At 40.1% G+C, this 25,000-nt stretch overlaps 2 protein-coding genes across 2 annotated transcripts in view; both read right to left on the reverse strand.

Moving 5' to 3' along the window:
* Nucleotides 1–6: 6 nt before the first annotated feature.
* Nucleotides 7–760, reverse strand: LOC127529950 (mast cell protease 1A-like). Its single transcript, XM_051935361.1, has 2 exons — nucleotides 678–760; nucleotides 7–409 (listed from the first exon to the last, which is right to left on the reverse strand). Exons 1-2 carry the CDS (start codon nucleotides 736–738, stop codon nucleotides 246–248), a joined length of 225 nt encoding a protein of 74 aa, XP_051791321.1. The 5' UTR covers nucleotides 739–760; the 3' UTR covers nucleotides 7–245.
* Nucleotides 761–20,106: 19,346 nt separating this feature from the next.
* Nucleotides 20,107–25,000, reverse strand: part of LOC114662707 (transmembrane protease serine 9-like) — a 40,442-nt gene continuing 35,548 nt past the window's right edge. The window contains exons 8-10 of the mRNA XM_051935411.1: nucleotides 23,957–24,092; nucleotides 20,396–20,614; nucleotides 20,107–20,280 (exon numbers count right to left, since the gene is read on the reverse strand). Of these exons, the coding sequence (XP_051791371.1) occupies nucleotides 20,107–20,280; nucleotides 20,396–20,614; nucleotides 23,957–24,092 (529 nt within the window). The remainder of the gene's footprint in view (nucleotides 20,281–20,395; nucleotides 20,615–23,956; nucleotides 24,093–25,000) is intronic.

A 25,000-nucleotide genomic window follows, 5' to 3' on the forward strand; every position in this document is an offset into this window, starting at 1 on the left:
TCAAATACATACCAGAATAACTAACAAGAAAGAAAGTGTCTGACTTGTCTAAAGATAAAAAGAGCGATCAATGTTAAATCAAACATCAGCTGTTGATAAATCATCAAGATGCTAAAGTACACCAGTAGATCATTTCAATCAGTACATTTTAGTAACTTTTCTTTTTCTTTACCATATTTTCCATATCATCTAACTTTTCTTGCTCTCTGGTCTTTCTTAAGCACCTCCTATTGACTGACAGAAACTTACTGTCCTTGGCAGTGAGCTGCACTCAGGATGAATTCTGGGTGAATGAGGGTCCCTCCACAGCAATATATTAGATTGTTTTTGTGTATCTCCAAGTATGCCATGTATGGTCGGCTGTGGGCTTTGGCTTCAGTGCCATCGATGATTTTGTCACCAGAAACACCTAAAAGATAAGAAAGTGGATTGTGTGATGCCAGACAGGATAGAACAGGACATCAAGAGTATCACCGAGAATGACCAGTTTGCCAAAAGATTTACTCTGCTCACATAATAACAGACAATGACTTTTCAGATTAGTTGCTCTTCTAGGCTGTAAACACAACTTTGCACAATCCTGAGTTTCTTTTAAAGTGTTAAACCAGGTCTCTGCAGAATTAGCTATCTGATGGACCTCCTCCTCCAGTCTCAATCCCCATCCAAGCTCAGGTTACCTGCTATTCCAATGCAGACAGCCGTGATGGCTACCCAGTCCATGAGCAGCATGACTTTCATTTCTGACCGTCTTTGCAGTTTGCCTTTGCAGATGAGGTCTTTAGACTTGGGACTGGTGAAGATGTGGCCACGTCTTGAAATCAACCACAAACCACAGTCCATTCAGAACAGAATGGGCAGGTGACTTATAAACCAGCATCTTGCCAGCATTCATTTATACAATTCAGGTCTACAAGTGAATTAAATGATAGCATGAATGTGTGAATGATTTGGTAAAGCAAATCAGACTGGAGTTTGTGTAAAGGAAGAGTCTACATGAGTGCTTTATCAGGAACAATACATCTTACCAGCTCTGCAAAGTATGGTGTCTCTACTGAAGGTCAGCAAGTCATATCAAACCTTTGTTCTTGTGCAGGGCTGTAGCTGATAGTGTTATGTAAGAATATGTAAACGTTTACAAACAAGAGACAGCCATTTCGTCTGTCACCATCATTTAGCCACCTATTGCAGTGTGGTGAAGTGGAGTCAAGCAATGCTGTGTGGCCTTGTTGCTCCACATAAAGTGACATAAGAAGCAAAAAGGCAGCAGGCCATGGGGCCATAACTGGAGGACACACTTGTTCACCTGATGAATGTAATAAAGCAGGAGTTAACTACACCGACCCTGGTATAGTGACAGGTAACAAGTCATAGCATCCCTGGTATATGAACAGGAAACCAGTCACACTGACCCTGGGGGTGAACAGAAAACAAGCTACACACTCCCTGGTATGTGAAGGGGAAACAAGACACCAAATGGAGGAATAGAGAGTGGACTATAATTTCAGAAATATAACCAATGTTTTAATCAATTACATGTCATGTAAGCAAGTTCTTCATCCTTAGGAGACTGCTTTCCTTTAATATGAAAAGTGACATAATTCACATCTTCTACAACTCTGTGACGGCCAGTGCTTTTGTCTATGCTGTGTTGTGCTGGGGTGGTAACATCCTTTTAGGAGAGGCCCACAGAATCAACTAGCTAATTAAAAGAGCAGGCTTAGTTTTGGGATGAACTCTGGACCCCCGGAGGTCATAGCGAAGGAGAGAATAAAAACAAAACTGAGTGCCATTATGAGCAATGCTGCACATCATCTCCGTGACACACTGACACTGAGGACTTTCAACCAACAAATTATTCAGAAGTGTGTCAAGAAACATCACTGGGGCGCCGTTATACCAAAAGGAATAGGCCAGAATAACGCCTTACTGGGACTGGTAGAATGGTAGAATGTTGGGACTGGTAGAATTTTTCAATTTCTCTTCCTCTTTAGTCATTCTAATCTGTGTTCAGACCATAGTGTGTGTATATATATATATATATATTATATATATATATATATATATATATATATATATATCCATCCATCCATGTTCCAACCCGCTGAATCCGAACACAGGGTCACGGGGACTGCTGGAGCCAATCCCAGCCAACACAGGGCACAAGGCAGGAACCAATCCCGGGCAGGGTGCCAACCCACCGCAGTATATATATATATATATATAATATAAATATATATATATAGTATAATATATATATATATATATATATATATATATATATATATATATATATATATATATATAGTAAAAAGGTGCTATATGGGCGCTGACCCGACAGAGACTGGCACTGTGAGGCACACGTAAAATAAATAAACTTTTTAATTTTCTTCACCTTTGGGGCACGTCTTCCCCATGACCCCCACGGCACAACACAGTCCGAAGTACAGCAAACAAAACACCAACACACACAGTTCTCCTTTGCACCACCACTCCTCTGTCAAGCTTCATCCTCCTCCTCCTACTCTGGCCATCTTAATACATAATTCGCCTGCCTCCTCACTCACTCACTCACTCACTCACTCACTCACTCACTCACTCACTCACTCACATCCGTCCGAAGCCGAATGCGCAGTCACCTTCTGTGTAGCTGCCTGAAAAACCGTACGAGACCGACATCCAACCCCAACATCGCAGCAGGCGGCGGATTTACGGCCGCAAAAATTCAAAGAGAAAGGCGACTTCGATTAAAGCTCTAGAGGCCTGAAAGGCGATTTCGACTACAGCTCGAGGCCTAATTACGCATTCTGATTCATTCAATACACCTATATCAGGTTTGTGGTGCTTATACTTATTACTATTCCATATTGTACTGGAACATTCATCATTCAATATTATACTATAGGCCTGGAAAATTCATCAACTAACAGTACAAGCCTGTACAGTAATGAGTAAAGCGGACTACAATCATTACAAAACAACTTCTTCGTTTCTTATCATTTGTTCTTCATACACTGCTGACACAAATTTACGTTGTCGAAACGGGCTCTTTGTCTAGTATATATATATATATATATATATATATATATATATATATATATATATATAGTAAAGAAGCGCTATATGGGCACCGCCCCAACACAGATTGGACACGGAGGCACACGTATAAAGCCAATATACTTTTATTTTTCTTCAACTGGAGGACATGTCTTCCCCGTGTCCCCCTGGCACAACACAGTCCCAAGTGTAACACAAACACACCAAAATACCATACTCCTCTCTTTCTTCCACCACCTAGGCAACTTTGTCCTCCTCCACCTGACTCTGGCTGCTGAGTGGTGGTTACTGGCTCCTTTTATTGGGCACCCGGAATGGTGTGGCGAATATGCACGCCCTGGTGACGCCTGTGGGACCCAACAGGGCTGCACCCAACTCCAATTCCCATGGAGCCCCGTGGGAAACCGAGGTACTGCTCCAACCCAGGGGGGCGGCCATCCAGCATCCAGGGGGAGGTATTGCACTGTCCAGGGCTGCTCCCCCTGAATATACAGTGAAGGGGCGTCCCGGCTGGGCATGGACCCTGGCCGTGTGCCACAGTGCCCATCCGTCAGGTGAGCCCCGTGGGGTACAGCGGCTCATCCCATGAAGGCTGGTCTTCTCCAGGATGGGAGTCCTCTGGTCTACGGCTCTGCCCTGTGGAAACATAAGTAACAGGTATGGGGGTGTTGCCCCAACATCCATGCACTTATTGTGGCATGTCCATGACAATGACATTGTGGCAATGTCATTGATGGTTTTCCTGGCTTTCCTTACTCATCGCCTAACATATATGTCTTGTAGGTTGGGAATGTCATCTCCAATGATATGTTGGGTAGAACGTACTGCCCTCTGAAAAACTTGGAGGTTGATGAAAGTGAAGTTCCCATACCAGATAGTGATGCATCTAGTTAGGATGCTTCCAGTGGTTCAGGAGTAAAATGATCTGAAGGTACGAGCACTAATGCTAAATCTCTGCAGCCACCTGAGAAAAAAAAAGGCATTGTTGAGAACAGCAGCCGAGCTACCGGGGAGTGAACCCAATGGTCACTGTAACAGAGCGTCAGAAATCTTCTGCTGAGATGGAACAGCTTGTCAGAAGGATGATCATTCCCGCATCAATCGGGTAGTCAGGCCAGACAGAAACCACTCTTAAGGAAAATGCATATGACAGACAGCTTAGACTCTGCCATAATGAGAAAAAAAAAATCTCTGGTCCAATGCGACAAAAATTAAACTCTTAATAATGATAATAATTCCTCTTTGGGCAGAACTCCAAGCACTATGTCTGGCAATTACCAAGCACTGCTCATCACCTAACTCATACCATCCCTATGGTGAAGCATTATGGTAGCCTCTCAGTGTTAGCAACAGACTTAAACCCAGGGTTGGATTTATTAAAAAAAATAAGCTTAAGTTTCAGGGACCCTACCACCAGAGGGTTCCCAGAAGCAAGTTTAATTTTCATTTTTCCATAACTCGAAAACTAAAAGGCATAGGAAATTTTTATTTACATCAGCGACTTTGACATGTGAGATAATCCAGTACAGCAATTTAAATCAAAATCTGAAATGTAGTGGTTAAATTTGTAAAAAGATTTGTAGTGATCTGTCATGGAACAACCCGATTGTAGAAGTTAACAGTGGTTACCCAGACCTTGTTGCTGGATGCAAAAATGTAGGCCCACTGCTGCTTAAACCCCAAAAAACATGAGTGGAGAGACCTGAAGATTGCAATTTACAGACGTTTCCTGCCCATTTTAACAGGGTTAGAGAGGATCTGCCAGGAAGAATAAGATAAACTGTCCAAATCCAAGGGTGTAAAGCTTGTAGAGAGATTTACCCAAGGAGACTCAAAAGGAGTTTCTACAGAGTTCTGAATTAAGGGTCTGAATGCTTATATGAATTAAATATTTCAGCTTTTCATTTTTAATACATTTGCAAATATTTCTGAAATGGTGTTTAAGATTTGTTATGAGATATTGAGTGTAGATTAATGTGGAAAAATGGCAGATGTATCCATTTAATAGAGTGGACTACAAGTAAAGGGGTCTGAATACCTTTTGAATTCACTGTATTGCCAATTACTTCAGCCATCCTTCCATTTTCATACCTGCTTAACCTAAGCCCAGTTTCCTCCCACAATTTAAAGATATGCAGGTTTGTGGATTTGCATTGCTAAACTGGCCCTAGAGTGTGTGTATGTGTGTGTTTGTACTGTGATGGACTGGCGCCCTGTCCAGGGTTTGTCCCTGCCTTGTGTCCCCTGCTGGCTGTGATGGGCTCCAGCACCTCTCGTGACCCTGGTCTGAAATTTAGGCTAATAAATGATGACAGTTACACTTTCATTTGCATGGTTTTGTGTAGAGTGTTTGTCTTTGCATTACACGTATATCATATGCTGTGTATGCGGTGTTGTGCAAATGATGAAAAAAATGTTCAAAACACTCAAACCTTCAAAAGTAGAACTGAGACACCACCTTAACTATACACATTCTACCAAACTGTAGCTCTTAAATGAAGCATTACTGTTCTTTGGTGATTATTAATTTATAGTAATATCAATAATGATGTACATCCTGATGTGACATAGTATGAGGGTACTAGTAAATGAGGTGTTTGGTATCCCTCAGTACTGAGTCTAAAAGTTGTGGGTACAAACTCATGTGGATAATTGGCAGTCATTATTGAGAAATGCAGGATGACAAATTCCCTCTAATCTACATATATAAAAGTCTATGTGTGTGTATGTGCAGTATGTATGTTCCTGCATCACGTCCGAACGTCTGGAGCGATTTTCATGAAACTTACTACACATGTTCCTCATTGATCGACTAAAAATACTGTAGCATTATATTAAAAAACTTTTGCTTACATTCTCAAAACCTGATCATAATGCTGTTATTTTTAAGATGTTATTTTCGAGCGCCAGAAATTGAAAACTAGTGGCATTTCTGCATTAAATGCCACTGAGACACACATAGTGCAGAATGAGTAAATACGTTTCCCTCAGTAATTTCTCTTATTATTAAAATGTTTATAACAACCCTTAGCTTTGTCTTATAATTTTTTCCCAAATTTCTCAACATATTCTCAATATAATTACTTATGTAGAATAATATTGTTTCTGGTAGTATGCCAAGTAAATTGTCTTTGTGCCAGGAGATGCCAGTCTGTTTGAAGATGGCCCTTCAGTGTTCTCTGTACCCTTGGTATCTGTGCCCATGTCCACCCTGAACTTCAAATGAGGAATTGGTGTTGTTTCTGTTGTTTGTTTTTTTTTTAATACAACATTTAGACAGATAGAACTTTATTTGTCTCTGGGAGAAATTTGTCTTTTTACAGAAGCTCTTTAAATAAATAAATACATAAATAGGTAGAGAAGTAAATAAATAAAATAATAAATATACACACACACTATGGTCTGAACACACACCAGAATGACTATAATGCATTCAAATTAAAAAGAAAGGAAACTTCTGACTTTGGTTTTGACTGTCAGAATATTGACCAGTGAGGCATTATGCAGGCGTAATGCAGTTGGTATAAAGGAGCCCCCTGTCGCATTTCTTCACACACTTCTGCTGAAAAATTAATTGTCTGAAATTCCTTAGTGTTTGTGTGTCACAGAGAGGATTTACAGTGTTGTTCAAAATGGCACTTCTAGTTTTGAGTTTTTCCCAGTTGTGGCCATGCGTGCTGCCATAGAAGAAATATGAAAGATCCGGAACCGTTTGCTGCAGTCCAGGGGCCTCATGTATAACGCTGTGTAGAACTCACACTATAACATGGTGTAAGCACAAAAGCGGGAATGTGCGTACACACAGAAAAATCCAAATGCAGGAATCTGTGCATACGCAAACGTCCACGTTCTTCCGCTACATAAATCCCGATCAGCGTGAAAAGTAACGCACGTGCACGCGCCTTCTGTCCCGCCCCAACTCCTCCCAGAATTACGCTACTTTGAATATGCAAATCAATATAAATAGCCCTTAAGCTCAGCCTTCTGTGAAAAGACAATGGGAAAAACAACAAAAGGAAGTTGATCGAGTGACAGAGTGTCGGAGAAACTCGAAAGCTCAAGTTCACAAAGTCGCACAGTGCCCGAAATAAAAAAGAAGTTGTCAGATATCAAAGTCGCCATGAAAAGGAGAGTCGTAGCCCACTGTCTGAGTGTCATATGAAAGCTTATTAGGGTACAGAGAAAAAAAATAGGCACACATGTGGAAAAAAGCACAAAATATAAACTTTTATCTCGAAATTTCCACTTTAATCACATAGTTTATTTTGTCATTAAAGTAGAACATCATAAACTTCATCTTAAAATCATTTATTTTACTAATTTCTCAAATCCCCTAGTAACTAAAGTAGCACATTAAATGCTTTGTTTTGTATTTGATCTTCTGTGTGTGTGAATCACTATGTGCTTTCGTTCTTTCTCTTTCTCCGACAGGACACAGAATCTATTACATTCGTGATATTACAGCTCTCTGAATAATTAAAATACTGAGATGTATACATGATATCTTTATCATGATGGTAGGAATAAAAGCATGTTATTAAACATGGAAACACGCTGGCGCACTGATTGTTCATGTCTCACGCAAGAGGCTTGCTGCACCATGCGTGACCTTCGATGAAATAATTTATTACAGAAGTACTGTCTCTTTTAAACGTACTAACCTCCAATTCATGTCCTTACTTTTCTTTCTCCAAATACCCAATCACCACACAATCAGCTCTGTAACAGACATTAAGCCATCTGTAAGCTTAGAACGCCGATTCTTCAAAACTTTTAAGGAACATTGAAATATCTTCGTAGTACATGTTTAATTATTCTATCTGTCTGTCCTAACAGTGTCGCGTCAGCACCAGCAAGAATACAGTGCAAGGCAGGAACAATCCGTGAACCAGCTAGCGCTGCGGTACCGTGTCCACACATGTTTAATTATTAACAATACAGATTATTTAATATTTTGCTGCATTTCATCTTAAAAATGGTATTGTCATCATATGTAAATACGCGCTTTATAAAGTGGTGCAATTTGTGCAATATTATAACTGCAGTGCAAGTTTACAGTGAGGTGATTGTACTAATAAGTACAAACAGTTCTACAAGGAGCACTTGATTGAGTGTGTTTATAGTTCTTGAGATGAAACTTTTTCTGAACCGCAAGGTCTGTACAGGAAAGGCTTTGAAGCATTTTGCCATGGCTGAGGCAGCATGTGCTTCATACTGTATACCGATAATTATCTTTCCAATCAGCTGCTGCTGTGATTCCCCACTCAGATACAGTGATATAAATACTCCGAGTGGTGCAGTGAGAGTAATATGGAAAAAGATGATCCACTGTGGCAACTCTTAATGGAAGCAGCTGAAAGAAGAAGATGCAGTGAGAGTAACAACACTAAAGCAGTTATGGTATTTGGAATGCTATGGCTATTCCCTGGACCATTATATTGCTACAGGTTAATTATATTGCTACAGGTTAATTACAATCAGATGCATTACACTAATAAACAATATGCAGTTAGTTTCAGTGTATTTATAAAGCCGCATCAGGAATGTGGATCTAAGAAAGAAAGGGTAACCACACAGGAACAGTAGCACTGCTTTGACACTGGGTGCCGCCAGTCTGCAGAACCGAGCGGAGAACTTGTGTACGCCAGGGTATGAGGTATCATGGAAATTTGCGTGGCTTTACGCCAAGTTTAGGTTTTATATATCGTGATTTGAGCGTGGAAACGTTCGTACGCAACATTTCTGTGCGTATGCACCGTTTATACACGAGGCTCCTGGTGTGGAAAATCTTCAATTTTTGAAAAGCAGACTGTTTATATTAAACTTGATTATTTTGCACAAGAGATCCAGGATGATCTGAATTTGCAGGACTTTAATTACATGCACTGCAAACATTGTTTTGTGTTGCATCAGTAATTTACGCATTTATTTTGGTCAGTTTCTTTTCCAATTAGATTATGACCTGGCAGTGAGAAATAAGTACAGATGCCACAGAACCTGTTTTAAATAATTTATAACCTGGGGAAGGATGGACACTGTATGACTAGGAATTAGAGAATTAGTTTACAAATTGAGAAAGGAAGGAGTGTGGAGGTACTGAAAAGATCAAACACCTACATCAGAATCATTCATCATCAGGATGAGATAGCCATTGAAATGTGTACAATGTCATATGCCCTGAAACCTCACATGTGCATTTTAACATAAATATGGCTTGTCCAAGGGATAAAAAATTAAAAAAACAATGACAGAAGAGTGACATAGGAAGACATGTGAGACCATCTGATTTGGACGACAGAAAACATAACTATGATCCACACCGATTACTAAATCAAAAGCCGCCCAGTACTATATCCACCGCTGACATTTCTGATTTTCAGTAAGCTTTTCTAACACTGTTTATATCCAGATTTTGCTATCTATTTTATTTTCTATTACATTTTCTTCTATTTGGTATGGTTGTACATTAATAAAAACCACGTTACTTTTATTTGTTATATACATTGTCTTTTATTTAGAGTGATAAAAATAATAAAAGGATGCCCAGTGAGATTTAAATTGCTACCTTTGCATTCACAAGGTTTATTAAAGCTATTGAAGTCCCTCATCAATAATTAGTCCAACCGCAGTAAAAGCAAGACATTGGTTAGTAAGCAGCATATAACCAAAAGAGTGATGCTTTTATGTGTGTCACGATGACACCCTCATGTTTGTTACTGCTGGCAGGGCTGTTCTTAGGATGCTGGGGGGCCCTAATTCGTGTAGTATTAGCTACAATTCAGCCAGATTTGACCTGTTTCCACTGGGCACCACGTGGAGGTATGTAGCTAAGCCCAGCATGTGCAAAATGTGCCGTGCAGTGGTGCATATTTTTATAAATTTTAGAGCATTTTATTTATTTTTTTGTTACAATTAATAAGTGTGTTTTTTATACCGTTTTCCATTTTTTTCTACCAAATTAAAACTTGGAGTAAAGAACATTCCAGAATAAAGCTCAAGAAACAAAATCAACTTTTCGTGCTTAAACACTTACGAAATCTTTAATTAATGCCGAGTAATCAAGCGATTTGACAACATCTCGCTCAATGGACATTAATGCTAAAGCATTCAATCGTTCTTGTAACATGGTTATCCTGAGGTAATTCTTGATTATCTTTAGCTTAGAAAAGCTCCTATGTTGCTCGTTGGTTACTGCTGGTCGGTTTTGAAAGGAATCAGTAGGAGAATGCACCTTTTCGGTCACGACAAATTTCAGCAAAGCTCCTTTTTGTGTCTTAATAAAGGCTACATCGTCTGCCTTTTTCTTTCGTTTAGCAGCACCGGATGGATAGCTGCATTTCATATTAATATGGTACGTGTGAAACTGCTAACGTGAATAAGTTGCAGTTACGAGCGGAGTACGATAAGGCCAATGCCAAGGCAAAAAATGGAAGAAAGCGTTATACGTGACAGAAAAACATGGAAAGAAGTCTGCGCCCATGCTCACGATGCAACCGTGGTCTGGAACGGAATGGTCTTTTCTGACAAGAGCACTCTATTTATTGACTTTTGTGGGGGCGTGTCATAACAGGGCTCCGCCTGCGCCTGCGCAGGGCCCTGGCCATAGTGAACACCCCAAGCCCCAGTTCCCTGTTGCAGCATCCCTGCCCTGGGAAAGGGCAGTAAGCTTAGCATTAAACTTTGTAGTACAGATACGAAGCTTGCGTCGATCTTAAAAAAAAAAAAAAACCTTGAATGATGGGGCCCCTTTTGTCTCGGGGCCCAGGGCGACTGCCCTGCTCACCCATGCCTAAGAACGGCCCTGCTGCTGGTGAAAGTTAATCCCTATATAGAGAAATTTTATGCAGAATATTGTGCAGTGACTGGCAATTGGCATCACTCGAGACTATGAGTATGTGTGTATGTGGGTGCATCTGTGTGTGTTAATCTTCAAGGGCGAGAGCAGATCAACCTAATAAACGCATCAGGTTATTCTCATAAACTTCACGATAATACAGCTGCCTTAAAGGTAAACACAGTAATTTGAAAAATAAAAACAAAAGAGGATCAATATCAGGAGTGCATTGTTCACAAGACGTTTTGATGCGCAGCCTACAGTTGCTTTGAGCAGTGTTTGTATATTGTGCATACTCTGTCTTTGTCATTGTGGCTTGTCCTTCTTCACCTCAAAACTGTTTAATTCAAAACTGGTTGCTTAAGTCTTTGGTTGTGTGAAGACATGTCATATTCTCATCTGGTATGACCTGATAGCACAAAAAAGATCAGTGAATTGCATCACAAGGAGGCCATCTGGGGTTGACCGCCTAGATATGTGTGCTAAGGACATGTGCAATCTTCAGACAAAGGACTGAATGATGGTTTGAAATGAAAGCAACTATCTGCTTATCCACGGATCAAAACCTGGGGGTTACAAAATAGGCACAGTTACAGCTTTCCAGTTGCCAGCAGGCCCAATCTCACATGTGTTAAGATAAAACTAAGATTTTCAACCAAACAGCTGTGCCAAATGTCTTATTAATGACTAATTTTATATCTCTCTATTATAAAAAAAACTTGGGACGAGACAAGACTTTTGTCGACGAGATGTGATCTTTTGAAGAGAGACAGAGAGACACTTCAGAGAGACACTTTCACGTCCCATGACACGGTCAAATCACGCCATACTGACATCCTTTGGAAGCAAGTCCCATGAGACGGTGACCTTTGCAAGTCACACCCTCCTTACAACCATTTTCAAACAAGATCATGGTCATCTAACCTCTCAGTTGTTGGATAGAACTTCAAAAACAACTAAGCGAAGAAGAAACAGCAGCACCTTGAAAAGAGACCCAAAAGTGTTGGAGAGAAAAGAATGCCCAAAAAAATGCAAAAAAGAACAATAATTCTGAAAATAAGGAAAGTAAGCAATGAATAAGCGAAGAAGAAAGGTTGGCACGATACACATGCACAGAAAGTTAAAGCTTATGAAAGAAGTAAAATTCGAAAGTATCAAAAAAATGAGAGTAAAGATTGCATTAGCGCTAACAAATGGAAATTATTACTCGGTGAAACAACGGAACAGCAAAAAGAGATTGAATATATGGACATAGGTGATATGTCAGAAGTATGTAGATATTGTAAGGCTTTAAAGTTTAAGTCGGAGACTTGTAGATTGTGTAATTTGTGTTGCTATCAGGTAAAAGTAGTGTTTCTTCCCAATGAAGAGGCCTATCTGCGAGAATTAAAAGATTTGTTGTTTGGTGAAAGTGAAATCCAAATCTTATTATGGGATATATCATCTACTGTTAAATTCTGCTCTGTACTTCTAAAATTTATATTTTTTATTTCTTACTATATTGAGAAATTGTTCTGTTCTGTGTACTGCATTGTATTGTATTGACCCCCTTCTTTTGACACCCACTGCACGCCCAAACTACCTGGAAAGGGGTCTCTCTTTGAATTGCCTTTCCCAAGGTTTCTTCCATTTTTTTCCCTACCAGGTTTTTTTGGGAGTTTTTCCTTGCCTTCTTAGAGAGTCAAGGCTGGGGGGCTGTCAAGAGGCAGAGCCTGTTAAAGCCCATTGCGGCACTTCTTGTGTGATTTTGTGCTATACAAAAATAAACTGTATTGTATTGTAAATCCACAAACACTACAGGCAAAACATACAATAATCTTTTCGCGTTTGCATCATTCAATGCACAAAACGTAGATTTGCACAATAATGGACCATACTCTATGAGAATCTGTGGTCCCACAACAATTAAAGCTACGACAAGTTTAATTTAGAAGAAACCACAATTTGGTCAGGTGTACATTTATGATCCTGGAGAAGCGTTGCAACATAGAATCAAAAGAGTTAAACGATCGGACGTAATAGAATTTATACAGTCAATAATGTATAAGTATTGCACTTTACACAAAATTTATCTGCAAAACACGGACAATTGTCATATTAATGTCGAGTATTGTGCATCGGTTTTGAGTATTAAGTACATCTACATGTACATTTATAAAGGGCATGATAGAGTACGTGTAACTTTATCCAAAGAACAGTCTCAGGACGAAGTTCAAGCATATTTAGATACTCAGTACGTCAGTGCAATGGAAAGCGAGTGGCATTTAATGAAATTGCCAATCCACAGTTGAAGTCATTCTGTTGAATTATTACCGATTCATTTACCAGGTCAGAATATGATTCAATTTAAAGAAGCTTTAGACGTAGCGAAAAATAGAAATACAAAATTATTGGCTTATTTTGAACTTAACAAAACAGACGTAAATGCAACAACATATACGTATGCACAAATTCCTCAACATTACACATGGTAGAAACAAAAAAGAGTGTGGCATCCCAGAAAAATTAATTGCCAAAGTAATGCTCGATTAAATATTGTATCATCAAAACATATTGAGCGGTTTCATTTAAAATTGTTATCACGTGAATCGAAAGGAGCAACATTGTATAAAGATGTTCTAACTATAGATGAAACTATGTGTGGTACCTTTCAAGAAGCGGCACAAGCAGCTGGGTTATGTAAATTGGATGACTATATGTTTGAAATGATGTCTGATGCCACTTCTGTAATGATGCCTGACAAATTAAGACACTTCTTCGTGTACTTAATTATGATGGGTGAAGTTGATGCTTTATAATTATGGGAAGCGTTCTAATGACCATTATCCATAGAGTCAAATGAACAAACAGCTTTTTCGACCATCAAAGAATTGTTAGAAGCAGAAGATCTAACGATGCAGCAATTTGGACTTCCACAAGAAAGGAACGAATCAGAGGTAAAGAAAGAGATAACAGCACAACCGTTAACACCGTCCAGTCTTCCACCGGACAAATTACTGTTGAAAGAAGGATGCGTAATTTATGTACAAGTGATGGGCTATGCAATGGGACAAGATTATTTGTATTGAAAATTGGTAGAACAATTCTAACATGTAAAATTTTAATAGGCGACAAGAAAGGTAATGTAGTACATATTCAGTGAATAACATTAGACACCAAAGGAGATCTTGATATGCCATTCGTATTAAAACATTTACAGTTTCCTGTGAGAATAGCTTTTGCAATGACAATTAACAAATCACAAGGACAAACATTTGAAAAAGTCAGTTTATTTATAAGAGAGAAAGAAATTATATTTACTCAAGGGCAGTTATACCTTGCGTTGTCATAATGTAAGACCAAACAAGGAATCAAAATTCAACGCAATCTTGAAGAAAAGTTAATTCCAAATATTGTTTTTACTGAAGTTTTAAAGTAAAAGTGCACATAATGCATCTGTAACAATTCCGGTGAATAAACAATCTCTTTAAATTGTATTTCTGGTTAACCAAACCCAGGGGTTGGCAGCGAAGTGAGCAGGGAGGGAGCCCCCTAGTATATATATATTGTAAGAAACAACACAAGAGAGCATAACGTTTTGGGGTTTGTGGCCCCATATACTGCAAAACAAAATAGTTCAGTTCTGGTCAGTGTTTCAAAATTACAACAGACAAAAAATTGGTGGACAGATGGACAATTTATAAGGGGGACCGGAAGCGGAGTAAAGCAATGTTGGAAAAGTCGTGGTGATGGATGGGAAGCTGACGTCATCATGAGTGGACCAGAGGTAAGAAAGGAACCCAGAAATGGCTGGTTTCCCTAGGCGTTCGGGAGAAGTTATGGTGGCGGCGCTTCATTCTTTCTGCAGGAATAGAGAAAGAGAGGTTAGTACCCCGTTGCTGTCCCCCGGCACAGCTTGTTGCGGTGCATGTCGGGTCCTTAAGCTACTCCCTATGCGCACGTGCGTGACAATATATATATATATATATATATATATATATATATATATATATATACATATAACTGCTAAAAAAATTAAAGGAGCACTTTGAAAACACATTAGATCTCAATGGGAAAAAAATCCTGCTGGATATCTATACTGATATGGACTGGGTAATGTGTTAGGAACGAAAGGGTGCCACATCGTTTGATGGAAATGAAAATAATCAACCTACAGAGGGCCGAATTCAAAGACACCCGGAAAATCAAAGTGAAAAAATGATGTGGCAAGTGAGTCCATTTTGCAGAAATTTCATTGCAGCAACTCCAAATCGTACTCAGTAGTTTGTATGGCCCCCACGTGCTTTTATGCATGCCTGACAACGTCGGGGGGGATGCTCCTAATGAGATGATGGATGGTGTCCTGGGGGATCTCCTCCCAGATCTGGACCAGGGCATCACTGAGCTCCTGGACAGTCTGAGGTGCAACCTGGTGGTGTTGGATGGACCAAAACATAATGTCCCAGAGGTGGTCTATTGGATTTAGGTCAGGCAAGTGAGCGTGAGGGCCAGTCAATGGTATCAATTCCTTCATCCTCCAGGAACTGCCTGCATACTCTCACTACATGAGACTGGGCATTGTCGTGCACCAGGAGGAACACAGGACCCACTGCCCCAGCATAGGGTCTGACAATGGGTCCAAGGATTTCATCCCAATACGATACCTAATGGCAGTCATGGTGCCATTGTGTAGCCTGTGAAAGTTGCCTCCCCAGACTATCACTGACCCACCACCAAACCTGTCACAGGCAGCATAACGTTCTCCATGGCTTCTCCAGACCCTTTCACATCTGTCACATGTGCTCAGGGTAAACCTGCTCTCTTTTGTGAAAAGCACAGGACCCCAGTTTTCTATGGCAAATGCCAGTCGAGCTCCATGGTGCCGGGCAGTGAGCACAGGGCCCACTAGAGGATGTCAGGCTATCAGGCCACCATCATGAAGTCTGTTTCTGATTGTTTGTTCGGAGACATTTACACCAGTGGCCTGCTGGAGGTCATTTTGTTGGGCTCTGGCAGTGCTCATCCTGTTCCTTCTTGCCCAAAGGAGCAGACACCGGTCCTGCTGATGAGTTAAGGACCTTCTATGGCAAATGTACAGCTCTCCTAGAGTAACTGCCTGTCTCCTGGAATCTCCTCCATGCCCTTGAGACTGTGCTGGAAATAATATTCTAATATTGCATATGAAATGTGTCTACATAGTATCATCACATAGCATTAGTTTGAGCCAATATGCACTGTGTAACTTTCTGTTGTGATGGATGGCACACATACGCAGGTGTCCTGGCCCAGATGGGGAAAGGAACAATACCTGGCTAGGGAGCCAGTGTAATGCAAGGAAATTTGGAGACAGTTGGACAGTTGGAGCCTGTCAGGAGTACATGTTCCCTCGATATGTTAGTTGGCAGTATCCCTGAATCCCTGGGCTAGGATTGCCACAAGGGCACCCTCAGGGCATGCTGGGAGCTGTAGTCCCATGGAGCAGCCCTTTTGAGTTCCATTGGGGCTGCCAGTAGGAGCTGCTGGGATTAGTAATCCTTAATTTGTGGGCCTTCCATTTGACCCAGAAGTGCTTTCATCAGGCTACATCCTAGCACTGGAAATACGCCCAGGTCTAAGGCATAAGAAGCTGAGACCTCATCCAGGCAAGTCGGATTTGGGTAGAAAAAGACAAAACTCACCTAGAGAAGTGGAAGGAGAAAGAAAAAGAGAGAAGAGAATTGTGCTCATGTTTATGTCACGTTTGTCTTTTTTGTAAGGTAGATAGTATTTGTGCTACTAAAACTTTTATTAAAGCTATGACTTGTGTTTGTGAGGTTTTGTCTGGGGTTTGGGATGTTACAATGACCTCTACTGGCCACACTGTGTTGAACAAAATGAAAGCAGAAATACATAGCACTAAACTTGGTGAATCAAAATTCTGTTTTTTAAGTTTTGGAACAGAGCTTGAATATAAATGTATACAAAAACTTTATGTAAGGTGTATTGTAAATAATTGTGACACTCTCATTGGAGCCCTAGTATTTAGATTACTAATAATAGGTTAATTGTAAGCAAGAAAATCAAAAAGGAACAAAAGTATATACTGTATATATAGTAATACTTGACTCAGGATAAAATGTATAAGTTTACTTACAATATCTACATACTTAAATAGTGTAGATGACCCAGCCATATTAATTATAAATGTATACTGGGCCATTTTGTAGTTTCCAGGCAAGACATATACAATAATAGAACATTTATTAGATCAATTAAATAAAGGTAGGATAAAATATGAGCCAAGGGAAAAAAACTAAGAAGAGCATAAACAGAATGAAAATAACAAATTGTTGAGTCTTTCTTAATTCAACCACTAAAATTCTTACGCTCTGATATACCAGTTTGGGTAGGTTGTCCATTTACCCCCCATTCTAGCACAAACACTCCCACACTCACCTGCCACCCCTTTCTGTCTCTCACCATCTTTTGTCGTTTGTTGTCTCTTTCACTCACTCTTGCCCTGTTTGCTTACATTCCAAAAGCTTGTAGATCCTCGTAGGTTTGATGCAGCTTTTAGCAAAGTCCACAGGTCACGTATTCCTGATCCTCAGGATTAGTTCTGGAGTAAAAGGAGGCTCTACATTTACTACATGAACACCAGGGTAGTGCCCTCTCTAGCCAACTCTGCTGTCCAGATACCACTGGGCTTTCCATTAGCCTTAGATGTTCAGGTCTGAAGGGAAGCTCATGAGCCCTATGGTATGTCAGAGGGACAACCTGGTCTCACACATGCTCTTTTGGGAACATAAATGGCCAGGGGGCTAAAAAAAAGTCTTGCCCTCCAGTTGATTGCAATCATTTACCTTTTTACCATGTAGATACTGTACCCCGCTGTGGCGTACCATGACTGCTGCCACTGGGCTTATCATGGCAGTTTGGTTGTACTGTGTGTAGCAGTAGAGGCATGGAGCCACCTCTAACACCCTCAGGTACCACTCCAGACACTGGATAAAAGTCCAATTATTATTTATTAAATAATGATACTGTGCACAAAGCACCCTCCACTCCACACTCATAAACAATAAACTCTCTCAATACTACAAACCAATCCTCCTCGCCCAGACACTTCTCCCTCCTACCTCCCAGCTCAGCTCAGTGTTCTGGGCTTCCCACAATCCTTTTATAGCCCTTGACCCGGAAGTGGTTCCTGGCCAAACCCACAAGTCCGTTTTCCTTCCGGGTCAGGGCAAACAGTCCTTTTCATCCCGGGAGCACGTCGCTTCCTCCCGTCACGTGACTGTGACGCACTCCCGGGTTATAGGGCATGCAAGAGCCCACTAGCCCCCCTATAGCGACTCCCGGTGGCCCCCAAGGTATCCAGCAGGGCTGTGTGTACAAACTACAGAGTCCATGAGGCCCTGCTGGAAGTCGGGGCACCATCATGCTGTCCGGAGGGCTCCTCCTAGCGGCCTGGGGGTGGCGACCGGAGTCCATAGCCGGTCGTCCATCACATGTGTCAAGCATCAGTTTCACTTTCTGTGTCAATATCTAATGATCAATTCACATTGTCCTCACTATTGCTTGATTTGAGCAATGGTTTATAAGAACATAAGAAATCTGACAAATGTGAGGCGTCCATTTAGACCGTTAAGCCCATTTGTTTAGCTAACAGGTCCCAATATGTCATCCAGGTTGTCAAGGTTTCCACTTCAACTCCATGTCTTAGTAGTTTGTTTCAGAGTTCCAGATCTCCTCACATAAAGAAGTGCTTCCTGGCTGCAGTTTTAAATGCATTCTCCTTAATTTCCACTGATGTCCTTGTGTATTTGATTCACCCTTAAGTCAAAAGAATGATGCTGGATCTACTTTATCAGTTCATTCTAAAACTACCTTTACAGCATTTTATTTGCCACTGTGTTTTTCATTGAAGGGACTGCACCACTCATGAATACTCATGTGCTACTTTACAGTTACCATTTAAGTAGCAAAAAGTGTAGAAATAATATATACCTGTATATTTATATATTTTTGCAGTATGATGTTATTTCATCCACTAGGTGGCAGCAAAATGCTGCCCTGAGAGTTATTTAGGCGCAACATGATAAAACATATCATTATATATCACCTCGAGCCGGGTCAGGTTTATCTGTAATTGCATAGAATTCTGAGTACGTGTCACATTTTTAGATGGTAAATGAAAGGCTTCTTCATTGTAATATATTTCAAAAATGAAATTTATTGCAATATATCCTAAAATATATGGAGTTATCTTCCAATTTAATGTAAAATACACTGTAGTACTTCAATATATATTTCAAGATTATATTTGAAAAATGCTAATATTTTTAAATATATTTGAAAAATACATTTTAATCTGCGGTGGGCTGACGCTCTGCCTGGGGTTTGTTCCTGCCTTGCGCCCTGTGCTGGCTGGGATTGGCTCCAGCAGACCCCCGTGACCCTGTGTTAGGATATAGCGGGTTGGACAATGACTGACTGACTGAATACATTTGAATATTTTAGAAAATATATTGAAATATACAAGAACAACAATTTGCATATTTTACAATGTATGCCAGTATGCTGTAAGATATTGTAATGTAGTTATTTAAAGTATATTGTATCATATTTTTAAAATATATTCATATTGAAAGAAATATATCTTTAAAAATGCATTCTACATATATTTCTTTTTTGTAGGGTTCATCCTCTTTTTATGGGTATACTGCATTTTATGCATTTAGATCCTTTACTATACTTTTAAGGATTTTAAGTATAATTTCATCATACAGGCATTGTTTTACTCTGTTTTCTGATAACCTTTAGATATTGCGTACTTACTTTAACAAATGATATCCACCAGTTTTAGCTAAACATCTTATGCCTAATTTTCTCCTGCAGATTATTGAGTTTAGTGACTGATCATGCAAACTTATTTCCTTTTTTAGGTTTGTGAGGGAGGTGTCTGTCCCACCTGGTTCATGTTCAAGTTCAAAAGCAGGACACACACATTGACTCACACCTACTGTGTATTGACTTGGAGTCGAGTTCAGCAGCAGACTTTATTGAAGCAGATAAGCAGTTACATGTGCTGATGAATATAATCTGATAACGGTGGTAAAGCTACTCAGTATTCTTCTGTGTGAATGGACTTGGCAAAGTGAGAGTGTGATATAAAATCATGGCTCAGGGTCTCTGCTGGGTTATCATTCTTTCTCTGGAAGAGACATCAAGCAGAATAGCTGGCCTTGATTTTCGTTTCAATCAGAATAGCTGGCCTTGATTTTCGTTTCAATCCAGTCCCAGTATGCAGACACCATTGTGTAGGCATTGCTGCCTGGATCTTCACATCTCTTTGGTCCATAAGACACAATCCCCACAGCTGTAGGCATGTTCAAAGTATCTTGACAAACCAGTGGTCCTCCAGAATCTCCCTGAAATAAATTCATGTGATTTTATATTGGAGGAAATTGAAGAGAAACAGAGATGAAGAAAAGAAGAAGATCATACTTCACTTTCCAGTGTTTTTTTAAACTAATATTTACTTACATTACAGGCACCATTTATTCCGGGGCCTCTTGCAAAAATTTGAGAAGCAGATACTAAGTCGACTTCAACATTGACCTCTCTCAGCACACAGCTGCCTTTCCCATTGGTTTTAGTGTCTCCCCATCCTGCCACAGAGCATTGGAAAAGGCTGAAGTCATCGCCTCTCTTTGGAACGCTGATGGTCTTCACAGAATGTGTGATATTGGCACTGTGCTTCAGCTGTTTCAAAAGACAAAATGTTAGGATGAAGTCAGTGTGAACTCTCATCTCTGGTGCAGCACAGGTGGCCCTCAGGTTGAGTCCTGGTGGCCTCCTGTGGCTGCAGCTTTTTGTGTCAAGCAGTATCACAGTCTTGGTGCTTGGTGTCCTTTTTATTTCTTCTCTCACATTAGTGTTAGATTTACATACATCAGAAATTAAGAAATATTTATATTCTTGCTGTATGTTTAAATGCTTTACTCTGTTATCTTTTAAATTTGCTTTGTTTTGCAGAGTTTGCTACCTCAAATGAATCCAAATGCTGAATTAATAACAAACATAGTGGACACCACAATAGGTGACACTTACTGCTAAAGGGGGAAGTTGTAGTGTTACTTATGTGTTTAAACCAGAAAAAGAAAATTAACAAAATGTTCAACGGCTAAAAATAATTCTTATGTATCTATTCTTGCTTCATTCAGTGAAAAATTTAGAATTTCTGGAGTGATGCAAAAAAAAATCACATAATTAACAGATAAATCCAGTTTAAAGAAATGGGTCGGGGTGAAGACCTGCAGCCACAGGGGACATCCAGGACTGAACATGAAAACCACTGGCCTAGCATGCTTAAGGGTGGGCTTCATATCCACTGTAATGGGAAAACATGGAGTTTATTTAAAACTTAAAGTGCTTTCAAAATAACAGAAGATGGGGAGAAGCAGCAAACAGGCAGCATGTGTACAGGGATGTCAGTTGGCTATCTGGGTTTTTGACTCCTGGTCATGCTGAGTGACTTGTATGTGGTGCCAAGCATGTGTGAATCAGAGGCATCTTCAGGGGTCTGGACTGGTAAGCAATGCCAAGGCATTCTTGTTGATGCAATTTAGCGGGATGCTGGTTGGGTGACAAATCACATCACTTCTGTCTCGCCATCATTAAGTCACGCCCCTTCTGGGGAGCAGCACCTCAAAACCACCTGACACTGAAAGGAGGTAGTCAGTGTCCGACCCAACCACACGTGAGGCGTTACACTCAGAAGTGCAAAATTTGTTTTGTGTTTTACCTCCCATGAGTACTTTTAATTTCCACCGCCTGGCATTAAACAGGGGTCCACTGGTTCCCCAACACTTTCTTTGTCTCCTGCATCATCATTACAACAAATACGAATGACTTTGGTCATTTTGGCAGATTTGTTCCTATGTCCAAGACTTTGTCACATTATTGAAGAAAAAGTTAGGATATGGTATATCTTCTGTTCTTAATACATTAATGACATTGATTGAATAACCAAGCAACAGAAAAAGAGAAAATTCTAATGAACCACAGGGACAACTGAATGCCATGTCCTATATGGTTTCCTTCATGGAAATGTTCATAGTTTATTGTGATTACAATGAAATACATATGTACTGTCACAGACTAATGGAGCTCATATCCATTCTATTTAAGTCAATCACAACTACTCACTATTCCTCTATTTATAGTCTTCCTATTGCTCCTAATATAACTATGTTTTAAAATTCATATTATATATTCCCTTAAAATACAGGTCATCTATAGTTCAATGCATAACATAGACAGGGGTGCACAACTCCAGTCCTGGAGGGCCGCAGCGGCTGCAGGTTTTCATCCTAACCCTTTTCTTAATTAGTGATCTGTTTTTACAGCTAATTAACTTCTTTTGAATTCATTTTAATTGTCTTGGTTTTTAAAAAATGTTTCCCTGAATTTCTTCATCATTCCTCTGAATTGCTTCATTTCTTTCCTTAAATGGCACCCAAACAGAAGTGAAACAGAAGACCAACTAAGTCAGAGCCTCAAACTCCAACCAATTTCACTCCAACCAGTTGCTTAATGAGATGCTGGGTCTTGTTGTTAATTAAACCCATTCTTTAATTCCATGGCTTGTTGCTGGTCTCATTGTGCAAGAGCAGACATTTCCGAAATTGTGGATTTTCTCTTTTCTAAGAGCATATTAGCATTCCTGAGACCTTCACCTTTCTTTATTTTCAAATATTGTATGATGGTCACAGTTTGCTGGTCTTGTTTTGACTCATTTTGTATCTCATTATTGTTTGGCTGCTAATTAAGGAAAAAGAAACAAAGGGTCTGAGTCTTCAAGAGCAAGTCAAATAAAATGAATTCAAAAGAAGTTAATTACAGTAATCCCTCCTCCATCGGGGGGGTTGCGTTCCAGAGCCACCCGCGAAATAAGAAAATCCGCGAATTAGAAACCATATGTTTATATGGTTATTTTTATATTGTCATGCTTGGGTCACAGATTTGCGCAGAAACACAGGAGGTTGTAGAGAGACAGGAACGTTATTCAAACACTGCAAACAAACATTTGTCTCTTTTTCAAAACTGTGCTCTTTTTTAAACTGTGCTCCATGACAAGACAGAGATGACAGTTCCGTCTCACAATTAAAAGAATGCAAACATATCTTCCTCTTCAAGTCAGGAGCAGATGTCAGAGAGATAGAGAAAAAAAGCAAACAAATCAATAGGGCTGTTTGGCTTGTAAGTATGCGAAGCACCGCGGCACAAAGCTGTTGAAGGTGGCAGCTCACACCCCCTCCATCAGGAGCAGAGAGAGAGAGAGAGAGAGAGAGAGAGATAGAGAGAAAGAGAAAAACAAACAAGCACAAATCAATACGTGCCCTTCGAGCTTTTAAGTATGCGAAGCACTGTGCAGCATGTCGCTTCAGGAAGCAGCTGCACAGAAGGTAGCAACGTGAAGATAATCTTTCAGCATTTTTAGACGAGCGTCCGTATCGTCTAGGTTTGCAAACAGCCCCCCTGCTCAATCCCCCTACGTCAGGATCAGAGAAAGTCAGCGCAAGACAGAGACGGAGAAAAGTAAGTTGGATAGCTTCTCAGCCATCTGCCAATAGCGTCCCTTGTATGAAATCAACTGGGCAAACCAACTGAGGAAGCATGTACCAGAAATTAAAAGATCCATTGTCCGCAGAAATCCGTGAACCAGCAAAAAATCCGCGATATATATTTAAATATGCTTACATATAAAATCCGCGATGGAGTGAAGCCGCGAAAGGCGAAGCGCGATATAGCGAGGGATTACTGTAGCAGCAAAATCAGGTCACTAATGAAGTAAAGGGTTAGAATGAAAACCTGCAGCCACTGCGGCCCTCCAGGACCAGAGTTGGGGACCCCTGATTAAAGTCAGATGGCTCTCCCAGTGCTGATAACTCACAATGTCTGCAATGAGCTGCACACGCTAGTCAATTCTGACCTGCATGATAGCATTTCCTGTTGCTTCAAGACAGCTTTGAGCTCAGCAGACGTGGAGTACACCTGCATGCTGCAATCCCCTCATCCCTCTGTGCTCATGGTGACACCCACCTTCAGAAGCATGATGTCGTTTACTATGGTCCCATCATCATAACATTCATGAGGGATGATTTCCTCTGCTGGTATCACCTGCTGGGACTTCTCAGATCGTAGGATATTATGAACCCCGAGATGGACAGTGATACTCCTGTTGGGGCCAAAAGACAAGTAGGTGAGTCAGGGAGGAGTAAAGGGAGAGCAGTTTCATGAAGAAACTTAGCAGATTATCATCTAAGTTTGGTAAAACAGAAGATGTGGGGCACTGAAATAAATAAATAAAGAGACCAATAAGAGATCAAAAACAAAATAATTGTGGAATTCTTCTAAGTTTAAGTGTTTTAAGAAGAAAGGAGAGAGAAAAGCAGAAGAAAGGTCAGAATGACATGTGATAACTATCTTTATTATTTTACTTTTAATGCTAGTTGTTTACCATTTTATGTTATGTTGCATGAACCCTTCAGTCTCTAGACATGCCCTTCAAGATCAGTTGAGGGATAAACTCAGATGATTAGTGCAAACTAATTTGGGGCAAAGATGGTAAATAGAGTTGATTGGTGAAATTCGCCAAAGTGTTTTTTTGCAGTGAATATCCTGTGGTTTGCTGGTGACCTTGTTCCCTGAATATTTCCCTGGAAATATGTTAATTTCATGCTCTCATTTTTGTTAATTTTATGTTCTCATGTTTGAATGTGTAATTTCATACTGGATTTTCATTGCTAATTTCACACTTTCACTTTTAATATGGTCTCTCTTGTTAACGTTAATTTCGCACTCTTTTTGTTTGTTTTTACATTTTGCCCCTCAAGGCCAATGTCCACAAAGATGTCCACTTGAGAGACGAGGGCAAAATGGCTTTAACCAGGGTAAGAATAGAAGTGGAAGACCCAGACATACAAATATACAACAGGATACCTGTACATCAAGGTGTGCTGTTTGAGGAATACACACACTACAGGTCCTTAGTTAGCTGCTGCCTTAAATACACACCCAATACCAGTGTCATTGGTAACAGTGAAAACATGCAGAGGTTAAAAGAAAAAGGCATATCTGAAACTG

Source organism: Erpetoichthys calabaricus, chromosome 12, assembly GCF_900747795.2.
Source record: "Erpetoichthys calabaricus chromosome 12, fErpCal1.3, whole genome shotgun sequence".
NCBI classification, from domain to species: Eukaryota; Metazoa; Chordata; class Cladistia; order Polypteriformes; family Polypteridae; genus Erpetoichthys; species Erpetoichthys calabaricus.

Coding starts and splice junctions, on each gene's coding strand:
- LOC127529950 (XM_051935361.1), bottom strand. CDS start 738: ATGAAAGTCATGCTGCTCATGGACTGGGTAGCCATCACGGCTGTCTGC. Junction 410..677: donor TGTCTGCATTGGAATAGCAG/GTAACCTGAGCT, acceptor CTTATCTTTTAG/GTGTTTCTGGTGACAAAATC.